The sequence below is a fragment of the Cydia splendana genome, chromosome 8 (genome assembly GCF_910591565.1).
Source record: "Cydia splendana chromosome 8, ilCydSple1.2, whole genome shotgun sequence".
In the NCBI taxonomy this organism is placed as follows: domain Eukaryota; kingdom Metazoa; phylum Arthropoda; class Insecta; order Lepidoptera; family Tortricidae; genus Cydia; species Cydia splendana.
This window is the reverse complement of record NC_085967.1, coordinates 8,156,909-8,173,252: the sequence shown is the minus strand read 5'-3', so window position 1 is coordinate 8,173,252 and position 16,344 is coordinate 8,156,909. Positions and strand designations below refer to the sequence as shown.

The window sequence follows — 16,344 nt, the reverse complement described above, 5'->3', positions numbered from 1 at the left end:
CATATTTTTACTACATACTTATAGAACTATCTTTTTGTCAAGCTACTAGAGAATGCGATACCTATTGTTGACGCATAGACTGGTACGTACGTTTAATGCCAATTGTACTAGTACCACACTACTATCGGTTTCTAAGATTCGTACATAGACCGGCATTTTTTTTTTCTTAGCCTATTTGAGTGTCCCACCGCTGGGCAAAGGCCTCTCCCCTTAATTTCCACGACCGGCATAGCTTTAGAAATTTAATATTTATTGTCACCTATTGATTTGACATTACATCGCGCTAATATTGACCTATGTCAAAGAAAACATGTGGTGGGTATTCAAATTCTCAATTTTAAAGTTCAAATGCCGGCTCTGGTAACAAATTTGATAGATCGTAAAATGTAAAAATTAATCTGAACTTTACTGAACCCTAATATATGCTAATATGGCAACTTAATACATAATAGGTAGGCCTCATAATAATGACGAATATTTTTTTAAGATCGTTATTAAATAGAGATAAATCTTAAAATCAAACTACCCGTTATTGTTAAACTGACTAAGTTTGGATACGTACGCTCGAGCTCGGAGGTAATAATTAAAGTGCTTCTGCGATATAGACGTATATCAGCGGCGCGCTAGTTCCAGTAATATGGCGACTTCCAATTTAATGGTGGTTGAGCAACTGCTGCGTGGCGCACCGACAAAAGATATAAAATATTATAGTAGGTACGCCGCGCTACGTCATTACCGATATGCGATACGCGGCTTCCGTGTGCTCCAAAAGTAGCAATTTAATGATGCTGCGGATTCATTACCGCAAGTAAGATTTTATCGATGTTTTACAAAACAGTAGTACATGTTATTTTGATTAATTATAGACTGGCTTTTTGAGGATAATCAGTAGGTTTTGAAGTATCACTTCCTTTTTATAACTTGACTTAAATGAGGTACCTGCGTCTAAGAAGGCCCTGTTCTTAAGCTTGCCTACTTTCATAATTTCATACCGGCGGTTTCGCGGCACCCGGCACCCTGACACTGCGGGGTTGCGTAATACATCGCAACCACGATGTGTTTTGTAGTTTTTAGTTTTAAAATATATTTTTGTAATATATGGGCTATAATCTATGGGCCTCTAGTTGCCTGAAAATATAGTTTTTCATTTCATTTCAAAAGTAAATGTTAAATGCACTCTTAAAGCTTACTTGGAGGTGAGCCGGCGAGCAAATGTTGTTTTAAGGGGCAAAGTTAAACGCAGTAAACTTAATAAATGGAACACTTGCTAGTCTGGACTTGCTAGGATAAATTAGTTTTACCGTCATATTTGAGTGCAAGTATGTAAAAAGCTATTCTTGGTTTTAGCGAATCGTAAGCAATTACGAATATATATTACATAACATATATAAAATGCAATCATTGTCTGCAAAGTCCAGTTTAAATTTTTTAATAAATTTGTGTGAAACGTTGTGTTAATATTATGTTACTAGGTTACATAAACAACCAATTGAATTGAATCAAATAAGATTTTTTACAAAATATTACTTTAAGAAACTTATCTTAAATTGATTTGTTTATACTGCAATGTAATTCCGCGCAGCAGCTTCCCATGGCACTATCTGAGAATGAACCAGAATAAAAGAAAAAGGGATAAAATGCAAACAAATACCCCGCGATAGCCCCGAATGTCCGTGTAGTTCTTAGACGTACAAAATCTCCAATCTCTCGAGAAGTGCGGTCGAATAATTCAGGTACCGCTACAAGTTGTGTTCGGATGGAAACGCTACTCGCCAGCCAAATGCTAATTTTATGGTGGTTGAGCAACTGTGCCGAATCTACCCCGCTGTCCTTCGCACTGGCTCCCCAGTATTGCCTAGTAGGCTTCATCTAAATAAAATATACATACACTTTGTAAGGCTGATTTGTATGAATGTAACGAACACGATACGATAGGGTATTCTTCTACTAGTCAAATCAGTTTCTTTATAATAACTGTCAAAAGGATTTGCTAATATGGAATTTATATGAAACATTATATAATGACGTCACGGTCAATTGACCTACTTTTTATATTTCTACCCGAATTATTAAATAGAACTAAAAATAACTGCTATCTATGTTTTTCTAAGAATTATCTGGTGATTTATTTCATGCGTGGTGTGAAATAATTTATTTTAAATACAGTAAAATACCCTATTGTAGACTTATCGAATTACTAGCTATAGCTATAACCTTTTTATAATGTATTTAGTAGCGATTTTTCTATTGGTTAATTTTAGATTCGCGTACGTTAATTAATACCAAATAAATCTTGACTTAACAATATCGAAGTTGAATAAATAATTAAATATTATAAGAATATTTGTTTACATATTTATTAAAATATTAAATATACATTTTTGTCCAAATTAGCCACAGAGCCTTAATTTATGTAAGTAGAAGTAGTTTCCTACTAGTAATTAGGAGTCTTAGCGTTCTTGTCATTTAAACTCACGAAATAATTGTTGAAATAAGACAAAATGTCAAAGTCTTATCCGTCATTAACCTTGCATTAAATTATTGTTTTGTAACCATAAACTTCTTCCCCTGTTGTTACTGCAATCAAAGCGACTGTTTGTCAGAAAACAAGTTATTTTACAACCTGAAAATTTGAATTATTCGCTTATATTTACAGAACTTCTGCAGTGAATGCATTTCGTTCTGAATTTAAATGTGATTAAAAACTTTGACGAATTCCCAATGTCCCAATTTGCATAATAATGTAATAATTGAATTAAACCAATGCACGTTCCATTACCCACGGTCACTTCGCTCACAACAAAGACGAATAAAAAGTGTAAAATGCGCCGTAGCAGTATGTCCTAGGTGATTAATGGTACAGTCAACATGCAATCGTTACTTTTCATTACTGTTCCGAAGTGCGGACCCTAAAGCCGCGGCCGCCTGGTCAGATTAGAAAAGTTTACTTCTAAACAAGTCGAAAATCGACTTTAAAAGCATGGCCCAACATTTGGTTTTGCAAGCGCCTCGGCAGCCGGATTGAAGGCAACTTTAAATTGGAATGTATCCCGCAATAAGCCTCTCGTGATTGGCCTGTTTGTACTTAATTACCTACTAGGTATTAATCGGGAAGTTCTACACGATGCAGCTGAAAAAGAATGGTGTTTGGATACGTTCAAGCCCTCTGCATTCCAATAACACCGCGTATTTCATTCATTCATCATCATTCATTTCAGCCTATATACGTCCCACTGATGGGCACAGGCCTCCTCTCATGCGCGAGAGGGCTTGGGCTATAGTCCCCACGCTAGCCCAATGCGGATTGGGGACTTCACATACACCTTTGAATTTCTTCGCAGATGTATGCAGGTTTCCTCACGATGTTTACCGCGCATTTAATTATACCGAAATGGTTTCACGCACTGAATGTGATCGTATGCTTATGTATGCCAAGTAAATGCAGCGCTCGCAGTCATTTCGATGTTGCACAGAAGTAAATACATATACGACTAGCTGACTAGGTATGGATGTTTACTTTAGGAAGTGGTTAAAGTTATAGTTAACCACGCGATAAATTGCAACGCACTGCATGCAGGGTTGTCGCTCAGCTTACTTATAAAACTACCTATATGTAACTTTCTTCACAGCAAAAATTATAAAATACTTCAATTACTTTTACAGACAATAAATTCGAAATAATTTATGAGGACTGACGAGGTAGGTAAATTCTTCCCGTGACTTGGTCTTACACTCCAATTCTCTCCCCTGTTTCCGCGCTTTCATAATTAATTTTTGAATTTTTATAGTTACAGTATTAATTTAGGTAAAATAAATTGAGTAACATAGATATATCGACCCATGCATTCATATATTAGCAAACTTGAGGGCTCATATGACTTAGAAATTTGTGACTATTAAAATGAACACTGACAATCCCACTGCAGCGCAAGAGTATCTTCTAAAGCTTTCTCGCATCCGTTCACGGGATCATATTCGTGTTGAGCGTGCGAGGCAAAATCTAATGATTTTCGCAAAATTATACAAATACGGCCTGAATCGAACTTTAATATACGTCAAATATTAGGTATATTACGATATGGATCGGATATGTCAGTGTACAAAGTGGGGTTTTTGTTTGATGAAAATAGAGGATACTTGGTCCATATTTATAATTTGATTTGAACGTAGGTACATTGGTTTTTAAGAAAGAACCACCGCATACATGTGAGTTGTTTTTACTTTCATTAAATTAAATGAATATTTTCGACAAAATACCGCGTTAGTCACTGACCGGAAATTATGTAAAGCAGGTCTAAAACGTGAACGTGTAAAATCAGAATATTCATTTTATAGGGAACCCTATCCATTAGTGAGACTTAGGGCGGCGCGGCCGCAAACAAATCTCGCGGATGCTCCTTGCATGTATTTAAGGCAAACATTCGAGACGTTTTAACAAGCCAACATAAATAGAGAAACTCGATACTAAATACTCGAGCTCCCTGTCGAAGCAAATCTCTCGTGACACGATAAACAACCGGAACGGTTCTGCGGAGCGTGCGCTCTCGAACATTCTGCCTGACGACTCCTTCAGTCATTTGAAGGGAACGGCTCTTATCGTCTTACTTTTATGGACTGCGAATCGAAAAGGCTTCGACGTTACAAAACGCGACCCTTCTATTGTGTGGAAGTGTTGAGTGAATGTACCATGAACGTTCTTTGTCGCTGTACCAATACTTTTCGTAACTTTTCGTATTCGGAAAATACACTAACCCTCTGATAATAAAATTCAACATACATTCGTGTACTTTATTTTTTCAAACTAGCATTCCCCTTACCCACGCACGCGGTATTTGCCAGGATTAAAATCATATTCAATTTGGCTAAGTGATTTCTTTACGTGGATGCCAAGCTAATGCCACCGGACTCGATGTCGATACTCTACGGGCTTCATATGTTCCATCGCATAAAGTAAAAAGATATAGTTCATGCACTGAACTACAAAAATATTGTTATAAATATAGCCTGCGTCTCCATTCTCATCTAACTATTGAACTTTCCGATTCCTATTAAAAGTTTACTGAACATTGTTTAACCAATTTTTTTCTTTCCTTTCCAGAAAGCCTTCGGGATTACTTTAGCAAATTCGGCGAAATCACAGAAGTTATGGTTATGAAAGATCCAACAACGAGGCGGTCGAGGTACGTCTTTATACATTCAATTTGTAAGGATACTCAGCTAGGATTTTGGTATTTTACTGTAATCGCTGAGCAAATATTTTCACGAAAACGGAAAAAAAAGATTTAACTTGGGTACCAGCAGAATAAGGAAAGTAAGGTTTACAAGAAGTATTTAATTTGTTTATGCAAAATTCCAACTTTTTTATAGTATAGTTTTTATGCAGTAAGTATATTTAACACTAGTTTTTGCCTTAGAACTAGTAAATGGTAGTGCCATAGTAAACTTCCAAGTTCTAGGATAGGATAGGGTCAGTTCTACAATAGGATTTTACGTTTTTAGGGTTCCGTACCCAAAGGGTAAAACGGGACCCTATTACTAAGACTCCGCTGTCCGTCCGTCCGTCCGTCCGTCCGTCCGTCTGTCACCAGGCTATATCTCACGAAAGCAAACAGAATAAAATAAAGATTTAAGTGGGGCTCCCATACAACAAACGTGATTTTTGACCGAAGTTAAGCAACGCCGGGCGGGGTCAGTACTTGGATTTTTTTTTGCCGTTTTTTGCATTATGGTACGGAACCCTTCGTGCGCGAGTCCGACTCGCACTTGCCCGGTTTTTTATCAGGTTATAAACCTATCAACATGGCATAATCAATAATCATATAGGGTACTAACAAACATAAAAATCAATATCTATATATACGTATATACACACAGCAACAGAAACATTTACGTTTAAAGAATTAACAGGATTAACATTAATTACTGATTAGTCAATATTAGTTTTTGGTGTAGTAGTTTAAATATGTACATAGAATTTGCATTATGTTTTTTTTTAATTATTTTATAGTACTACTTACTAAAATTCCTTTTTTTGTTACCCTATATGGGTGTCCCACTGCTAGGCAAAGGCCCCCCGTGTCCCTTTCCAATCCTCCCTGTGCTGAGCAAGATCCCACTAATTACTAAAATTCCTTTACCTACGAAAAAAGTTCAGTTAGCGTCAATGAAAATTAATATAAGTATTGTACGTACTCGTACCTATGAGTGAGTATTGCTTCTAAAATAACACAGGGCAGTTCATTTTTGTCACAGCCAACTTTGGAATGGCGGCGGTCACTCAGTTGGCGCAGCGGCGTGAACTGGCCGGCTCTCCCGCCAAAAGTTATCGGTTTGCAAATAAGTTTTGTTCTATGTAGAGGCATGCTCGTTCCAAAATTTGCGGTTACCTTTGAATTGTAAGTAGTTAAATGTTAGACTTCAAATTTAGGAACTTAACAATAGAACTCGAATTATTTCAACTAAATTAAGCGTTTGGACGAGTACAATGAGTGAGGATTTCGGTATCCACTCTATAGTTGCTAAACTAAATTCCTACATAATTTTTAAGAAAAAAAAACCGACTTCTATGGGGGCCGGTGAAAGATTATTGAAGATGGTGCACTATGTAGAAAAGGAGGTAAAACCACCCACTTTTCTACTAGCATTTCGCTTCTGTAAGGGTCGTAGTTCTTGCCTAACCTAACCCACTTCTCTGATAGCAGTTCAGTTCTGTGAGGATCGCAGTTCGAACCTAATCAAACCCACTTTTCAAGTAGCATTTCGTTTCTGTAAGGCTCGCAGTTCTAACCTAACCTAACCCTTGTTCGGTTCTGTGAGGATCGCAGTTCAAACCTACCCTAACCCACTTAACGGCGCATGCGGTACGGGCGGTGTACGGGGGTTTGAGCGGGAGGGGCTAATAAGATTGGCATCATCATACTTTATACCTACATTTTATGGTAGGTAATCATAGTGGTTTATTTAGTTAAGGTATCATAGTGGTTTTACGGGTCAAGGTCCGTGTCCGAGTCCGGGTCCGAGTCCGAGTTCGAGTCCGGGTCCGAGTCCGGGTCCGAGTCCGGGTCCGAGTCCGGGTCCGAGTCCGGGTCCGAGTCCGGGTCCGAGTCCGGGTCCGAGTCCGGGTCCGAGTCCGGATCCGAGTCCGGGTCCGAGTCCGGGTCCGAGTACCGGCTCGAGTCCGGGCCCGAGTCCGTGTCCGAGTCCGGGTCCAAGTCCGGGTCCGGGTCTGAATCCGGATCAGAGTCCGGGTCCGAATCCGGGTCCGAGTCCAGGTTCGGGTCCGGGTCCGAACCGGATCCGGGTATGAGTCCGGTTCTGGATCCGAGTCCGGGTCCCAGTCCAAGTCAAAATTGAAATTCGAAATCACCAAACGTGTACTATGCGTCGTTGAAGAGTTCTGTTCTGGTTATCATCAGCAGTTCCACTTCGTCAAATGCGACAGTTTTTAATGAAAATGCTTGACTTTCTGATGTAAATACAAAAATCTCTATACGCATGCCTTTAAGATTTGAGGAGTTCCCTCGATTCCTCATGGATCCCATCATCAGAACTCGAGCTTGACAAAAATGTGGCTTAAAAACTTAACTTGCTTAACAAACATAACAAAGAGGACAAATCGCCAAACGTGAACTATGCGTCGTTGCAGAGTTCCGTTCTGATCATCATCAGCAGTTCCACTTCATCAAATGTCACTTTTTTGGATGTATATGCTTGATTTGTTGATAAAAACCCAAAAATCATTATTATATGCCTTTAAGATTTGAGGAGTTCCCTCGATTCCTCATGGATACCATCATCAGAACTGGGTTTTGACAAAAACGGGATCAATCTGTATGCATATACATACAATCAAAAAAAGAATTTTCAAAATCGGCCAAGTAATGACGGAGATATGGAGTAACAAACATAAAAAAAAAACATACTACCGAATTGATAATCACTCCTTCTTTGAGATTTGGAAGTCGGTTAAAAAGCCAGGTGGACATAGCTCGAATATTTTGCTACATATCTCATTGACCCTCGATTAACTAATTCAGATTTTTATTATTTTATTTGTAAATATGTAATTTAATGTAAAATGAAACCTAATAAATAAAATTAAATAGGGATGTTCTGCGTGTAATTGACAATGGCTAATGAACAGGGCATTCACTTATGTACGCATTTTTAACTAGTCAATTTTTTTTGTCCAAACTTCATTTACATGAATTCTGCAATAAAAGCAATCTCGTTCAGCTATTACAAACACTATCGAACCGCACAACAATCAAGCCACTATATAAACAAACCAAGTGGCTTAGCAACTCTCTAGACAAGAAATAAGTTGTCAAAGTGTCGAGGTAAAGTTCGTCGGTAAACAGCGTCTCCTGTTAGGTAAATCGTCGGTTTCACAACTCAATATTACCCCTCGCCCCTCCCTGAAATAATATCCAGAGAACCGATATTGAAGCGGCTCAGCTGAATCTGAATGCAGCCTGCCAGCTATTACGGGGCTCTGCCTCTCAGCCAAATGTAACATAAACGTCTTTTGTTTATGCTTATTGCTATATTCGGGATAAACGTTAAATCCCTGTTAATTAAACGCTTCACCTTATTTATACCTACTTCATTTCGTTGGAAATTGTATGTAGTATATTGAGCTATGATACCATTTAGATATTTTATATTTGGAATCAGATTAGATTAATAACCAAATTGAGATTTCAAATTAAATTTTATCTTTGAATTAACAAGTAGGTAAGTATTCGCGGGCTACTACACTATGAAAAAATTCAAGTTTTTTTTTTTCAAATATTGGAATAAGGTACCTATTTGGATTGTGTTTTCGGAACTATAAATTCACATAAAGCAATCTAGTCACTATTGGAATTCTGATAGTAACTTTACGAGCTGTCACTTTGTTATAAAAAATTGCTCGCGCCAAAAACCAAAGTTGTAACTAACTTTTAAACTTGAAAATTCTTTTCAACTTTTACACCTATCTTAAATCTTCAACTTAGATACCATAAAGTTGAATCATGAAAATGGGGAAAGAGGTAATATCTGAGGTGCTATTTTTTCGGTTTTAAATCTTTTGCGACAGTGTTCCGCGTCCAAGGGAAGCACGGAAGTTTTCAGGTCGACACCTTATCGTTACCGTAAATCAAGTGGACATCGGAAAAGGCCGAGATGTACCGTCGCCCTGCGCCCCAAAGTGATAACAGTTTCAAACTTGCGGCCATAAACAAAGATATTAATGGTGGTTGTGTATCTTGCAAATTATCATTGAATGTTTACTTCGAAAAAATGCTAATTATATAATAAACGTAAGCTTGAAGTGTTATGGAAACGGTTATGGCATTTTACGGTCACACCTCACAGATTTAGCAAGTCGGAAAGGTTCGTGTGCGGATTCGTATTGTTTGTCCGAGGGCACGCACGCGCGAACCCGCCCTTAATTCTTCAGATCAAAGGCCGTTTAGTTTGCTCGCCACGGAGTTTCCCCAACTACAGCTTATGCAAGCAAAGTAAATCAATATCGAAAGTCAATGAATCAAGAGTAATATATTCGGGTACATAATAAATGTGCGCTACCTGAAGGCAATATCTGAAAAATTTGCCTGCTCGATATTGCTTACAAGGGAGTTTCCTTTCTCCCCAAAATTTAATGCGTCGTTCGCATTTTTATAAAAGAAGTAGGTGGGTAAGTGAAATAATTTGCGGTTGGTGCTTTATTTCCTTTTATTTATTTTAATGATAGGTCGGTTTCTTTGTTTTTTTGGGAAGGTATAAGAGGAAATGAGCGTGTTCATTAAGAACAGAAGGAATGTGTCGTGCCTATGTAGAGAGGTACAACAATGCATTTAATATTTTTATTTCTAAATTGATCTGTGGCAGATATTAAAATGCTGAAAAGCAACTTTTGGCAAATTATTCTAGTCGTAAAAACAAAACCCTTTATTATAATTTTATGGTCCAAGTTTCTGTAGTTAAGACGCCTATTTCCTGTCGGGGAGGCCGAACAGATGATTATGATTTAGCAATGGCAAAATTTTCGTAATTCATTTGGGGACTTGAAATTTCTGAATTAGCCGGGAATCGTTAATCGGCGAACTAGTTAGGCCCGTGCAAACATGCGGGCAACTTTAGGGTTTTCTGATATACGCCCGACTGAATGGGAATTTATATCATACCTCGGCTTACAGCGGCTTTGAGCGGGCGCGTCTCCATTCACGCCCGTTTCATTCGTTTCGCTTTCCACTAAAAATCTAAAATCAATAAAGGATCACGGCGTAAATGCAAAGATTACTTCGTTCGCTTTTCGCGCCGCATGAAAAATGTACGCCCCATTACAAGAGGCGTCCGAAATAAAACCGCGAATCACTATGAGGCTGTAAGTAGCGTCATAAAAGGGAGATCCTTCGTCGAAATCGCTTGGGCAAATACCTACAGATGAATGGAGCGGTGTTTAAATGAGAGGGATTGGGAATACTCCCCCTCTGCCGGTTGCGACCCGGCGCCCGCGCCGCCGCGCGCAATACACTTAAGTCGCGGTAATCTTGAGACTAGTCCTCACTTTGATGACGAGTGCAACCTTAAAAGAATATTCGTCAGTCTTTTACTGTATTTTTTGTTCAATGTGACGTTTTAAACTAACTAATACAATGTGCACAAACGTAGATTTGGCTTTGCTTCTGTATTTTTGTGAGGTACTTTACATAACGCGTTGCTGTTATAATCCATCTTTTGTGTGTTTATACTTGGAACCCATTTTATAAAGATGAATAATAAAAGTGTGAAAGTGTGAAATATGGATACGATTATCATGCAATGACTTTTACTGATTTAGACTTGTCAAATGGGAACAAGTAGCTTTATAAAATGAGATTTCGATGGTTACTGGTGCCTGATATCTATTTTCTTAGAAAATTTCGTAAACTAATTAATTAATTTAAAAGCGTAATATTCACTACTATAGGGCGTATTGCGTACATTGCGGTCAGTAAGTGTGACGTTTTGAAAAAAACAAAGTAGTGACACATTGCGTGGTGAATTATTTTAAAAGGAAGTGAAAGTAGTAAAGTTATTAATTTATTAGAGCCTATACTACCCTTAGAATATGTGGTCGTATCATGTAGTCGTATCATGTGGCTGCATATTTTAAAAAAAATCCAATTTTCACACAGATAATTATCCGAAATAATAACGGTACTAGTACCGAGGAAGCATTATTCTGACCGATCGCACACCCGTATTGCGATACTGATGGGGTGATGGGGTACGGAACGTGCGGCCTCGGCCAGTTTAACCAAAACGTCACAAACGTCCATACAGCACTACGATTATACAGCACTTCGGCACCAAGTGTGGGGAATAGTTGCGTCCAAAATTAATTTTGCTAATTGATAGACGCCTTAATCTATTTACGAGCAATTAGATCAGCGCATGTACGCCGTTTGTAAGTGTTGTGTGGATTTATATTGTGGTTCAAAGTGGACTTATTTTATTAAGTACTTATTAGTATAATCACCAGATGAGAAGATTAAATAAATATCCGCTTATTGTTATTGATTGCAATCAATACATCTAATATCTAACATGATACATCTAATATACGTATAAAAAAATTGCGCACAGCACTGCTACGTCGTAGCATTGCGTAGCGCGTAGCGTACCAGATCTATAAGCATTTTTGTAACGCTAACGTGCTTGTGTAAAGGCCTTAAAAGCGTTATCTTTTAACGTATTCATTGCCAACCGCCCTGATTTGAACTTTAATATACGTCAAATATTATATATAGCTTTAGATACGATATGGATCGGATATGTCACTGTAAAAAGTGACGTTTCTTCATAGAAAAAAGGTCACGTTTGACACTTTTAAATAAATTAAATTATAATAAAACTCTCAAAATCTTAAATTGAAAATATATGTGACTGCTATGTTAATTATTGCCATCATATAATATTTAAGCATGAATAACAAAAGGAGGAACATACGAACAATATATGGGTACTGGGTACGAACTAATTCATACCCTCAACAGTACAGGGAAGAATCTAGGCAATAACTACATGGTCATTATTAATTATTAGTAACTAGAGTCCGTTATTAAATATTGAACTTTCTATGCGGTAACGTTCATTACTAGTTCGGTAATCGGTCGGAAGTAGCGCGATGCATAATCAAGTAGTCGAGTCTGCTGCGCTAAAGGGACGAAGTTAGCGGGGAGAGAGGAACTGGCGTGTGGACCAAGTCACTAGTAATGGCGTTGGCGGAAACGTTTTAACTAGCGGGAACTGCAGTTTCCTGCGCCTGCAGGCTTTTTACATTTTTTATCCCGAAATATCGCATGAGTGTGCAATAGCAACATCACTTGAGGTACGCGTAAGAATAAATACCTATATATCTCTTACTTCTTATTAGTAGTGTCAGAGATGAATACATAATGATGTATCGTATGATTTCCGAATTGATTGATTGGCCAGTTTAATAGCTCCAATGACAACAAACTGATCTATTAGATATTATGAATTAATCTCGCTTAACATACAACATTTGAGTTATCAAATTTATGCTTAGATAGGTAAGTTTTTTCTAATCTTTTTTGCCGCTATCCTAATCAAGTCTGGGAAAACGCCCCTCATTTTATATTTCAAACTTAGCTTATAATTCAAACGTATCTTCGTAAAACCATCGCAGGAACGTTATGCTGGCTTCATTGGCAGACCGGCCATATTTCGGCCAAAGCTCCGCGTTCTCAAAATAAAAAATATCAAGATTCCTGTTTCTTGAGTTCAAGCCTAAATAAATCCGTCTTGCTCCACCCTGTTGCCGCTTATTCTTGCGCTACCTCTTATAACTCAAACGTATCGTCGTAAAACCATTACAAGAACCTTGTGCTCCACAAAGCTGGCTTCATTATTCGACCATCGTATGAGGCTATCGTTATCGTTATGATATGACGGTAGGCAAACCGGCCATATTTCGGCTAATGGCGCTTTCTCAGAGTTGATATCACGATATCTATTTTTTTTGAGTTCAAGCCTAAATAAAGCCGTCTTGCTACTCCCTGTACCGCTTATTCTTCCGCTACCTCTTTTAACTGAAACGTTTCGTCGTAAAACCATTACAGGAACGTTGTGCTCCACAGTGCTGGCTTCATTAATCGGCCATCGTATGAGGCTATCCACTATCGTTATGATATGATGGTAGGCACAGTAGGCACATCGGCTATATTTCGGTAAGCTCAGAGCTTAGAGCATTTAATAACTGGAGTCGCCTTTAAGAGCTTACCCCTCTGCCGAAAAACTTGCACAATTGTGCAAACTTTTTTATGGCTATTTGTACGTTACGTACAAATCATGTAGAAATGGCAATACATTTGACGTCCCCTCCCCCGCAAAAATTAGCAGACTGTTTCGTACAGAAAATGACAGCCATGACGTCTCCACTCTAAATGCTCTAAGGCTCAGAGTTCTGAGAATTGAAACCAAGTTCCATGTTATTTGAGCTCAAGCCTAAAAAGTGCCGTCACTTTGATCGACGTACATGAGATATTGGAGGAATTCAATTACAATCGGGAGCCTTATTTTGATTGATATAACAGGTTATGAATTGGATCTAGATTGGTATCCATTACCAATATAGATTGGTAGCGGATATCATCTGTCAGCTGTTAAAAGTGACTTTTCTTCAACCAGAAATAAAACGAATACGAAACATCAGTGCCCTGTTCATCAAAAACTTGTAACTTGTAATACAAGTGGAAGTCCCTTTCTAACATGACGACCGGACATTTGACGACCGGTCTGGCCTAGTGGATAGTGACCCTGCCTATGAAGCCGATGGTCCCGGGTTCGAATCCTGGTAAGGGCATTTATTTGTATGATGATACAGATATTTGTTCCTGAGTCATGGTTGTTTTCTATGTATTTAAGTATTTATATATTATATATATCGTTGTCTGAGAACCCACAACACAAGCCTTCTTGAGCTTACCGTGGGGCTTAGTCAATTTGTGTAAAAAATGTCCTATAATAATAATAATAATAATAACAAAAGCTGTCAAAAATGGATTTACAAGCTTTTGATAAACAGGGCACAGGTCATTTTTTTTTGTCCCCGCCGACGACCGGCTGGGGGCAGAGCCAGGCGCTATGCGCTGCCTCCGCCGTAGTGGGCTGCGCAGGCCCCCGGGGGAGTCCCCGCGGTTAAAAGCTTACAGGACTGGGGTGCTGACCAACTGGCACCCAACATGCCCACGGCCTGCAGGCCGCCCACCGGGGCGCACGTGGTCGAATGCTGATAGCGACCCTGCGGCACCCATCTTAGCGGAGTCGGCACTCGTTGGTAGTTTTAGACGATAGTCCTCCACTGGTTAGTCCGTCATCCCCCTGGTTCCCCCGGACCAGGTGGCATGCGTAAACGCATTTCCCCAACGTAAAAAAGGTAAATTTTGTCCTTGAGACAGCGTGATGATGACAGTATCCGTCTTTCGATTCGGGTGGTGTTAAAAAGTGACACTCATTTTATATCACGTGAATAAAGCATTCCATAATACAATACGCCTGCTGTTATTACTTATTAAAATCAGAGTGCCTCCAGGCGTCCATAAATATTAAACACAGAAATAGGTACACCTTCTAAATTCTGCCCACTAAATTCTAAATTCTATTATTTTATTTATTTATTTCTAAATTTAATTGGAGCCACGCTGTTATGTCGTCGCCCATATCTAATTTTTAATTTGTCGTTGGTTTTTATTTATAGTTTTTTTGTTGTTGTTTTCTTGTATCTATTCTTATTTTGTACTTTCACAGTGCCTTGGTTTTTACTGTAATGCTGTGTCACTTATTTGAGTAATTAATAAATAAATAATAATAATTAATTAATATTTTATGGTGATAGTTCTAGGTTAACATTAACTGTGTTCATTAGACTATTTGTTTTTGGTAAAAAAAAACCCTTTCTCTATTAAAGTCAGTTAAAATGTAGCCTATGGGCCCGATTCGGATTTTGAAATAGACATCTATTAGATATCTTTTAGACATCACCAAGATACGATAACGATATGTTTAAGATCTAATCTATCAAATTTGACATTTGCGCGATTCTGGAGATACTGTTAAACGATTTCCACAGGATATGACTTAGAGATCCAATTCATATCTAATAGATATCTTACTCTATTTAACGTAAAAGTGACATTGGTTGCCCGAATTGCGCTGCAAAAGAGAACTAGTTGATATCTAAACTATAACGTATCTAGAATGGATCTAGTACGTGTCGTCTCTTGTGAATATCTTGAAGTTCGAATACGGCAGTATGTTAGCCGCATCATAAAAACGAATCGATTAACACCTCCATTCATCTGAATCGGCCTTGTAGTTTTGATACTATGGTGGACCACACGAAACAAACATACACAAATACTCGTAGACTGCTAAAATCATATCATTCATAACATTTTTCTTTGTCAGGTAAATTATTAAATTTAAGTTTTTATTTAAGTATTCAAAGTTTCTGCAAGTTTAAAGTTTTCCACTTGATAATAAATGCTTTCAAAACGTAATTGGTAAATAATCAAATAAAACTGGTAAACCCTTTAATGCTTGATTTTATTTAAGTTGTTCAAAGTTGAAAGCTGAGTCGTAATTGGCATCTTTTATTTCAATTATTTTTTATATGTATGTATGTATAATGTATAAAATAGTGCAGCCCGTGAAATTTCAATTGATTCGTTACATTCAAACTGAGTACCTATGTAAGTTCATCACCCTCTAGTACCCACAACACAAGCCTCTGCTTACTATGGAAGTAGTCGATATGTTTAAGATTGTCCAAAACATTTGATTGTTTACTTTGAAAAGTTCCCGTCAACTATAACATTAAGGTACACACATAATAATAGTCAATCGAACTAAGTCTGTTCAGTTATTGGTTCACAATAGGTTATCTTTTTGCAATATTAGTATAAGCATCGAGCTCGTCCGCACAGAGGCTTTATCCGATCGGGAGCGGTGACGTGGTACGAACGGAATTGTTAGCCGCCACAGATCATACACGGGCAGCGTAGTCAAACTTATTATTTATAAATTTTGTCAGGTGACAACCAAAACTCAATAATTACTAGAGTTAGACTAAGAAAAGTCTGCAGCGATTGACAGCACACGCAGTGCAAGTGTTATTTATACGTCATGATTTCATAGAAGTTTGACTTTTAAAATAACACTTGCACTGCGAGGGCTATCAAAATCCCTGCAGACTTTTCTTGGTCTATTAACTCTAAATCAAGTTCAGAGCCATAATAAAACGTATACTAGTAATAAGACAACGTTGATTTTTTTGTTTTTCATTATTTT

General features: G+C 38.0%; 1 protein-coding gene and 1 long non-coding RNA gene across 6 annotated transcripts in view; one reads left to right on the top strand and one right to left on the bottom strand.

Moving 5' to 3' along the window:
* The window catches only part of LOC134792767 (RNA-binding protein Musashi homolog Rbp6), a 574,739-nt gene that overhangs the window by 187,018 nt on the left and 371,377 nt on the right, over nt 1-16,344 (top strand). For all 5 annotated transcript variants that reach the window (XM_063764094.1, XM_063764092.1, XM_063764093.1 and 2 more), the window contains exon 3: nt 5,099-5,180. In XM_063764094.1, the coding sequence (XP_063620164.1) occupies nt 5,099-5,180 (82 nt within the window). The remainder of the gene's footprint in view (nt 1-5,098; nt 5,181-16,344) is intronic.
* LOC134792775 (uncharacterized) overlaps nt 1-16,344 on the bottom strand; it is a 171,583-nt gene that overhangs the window by 130,923 nt on the left and 24,316 nt on the right. The window lies entirely within an intron of this gene.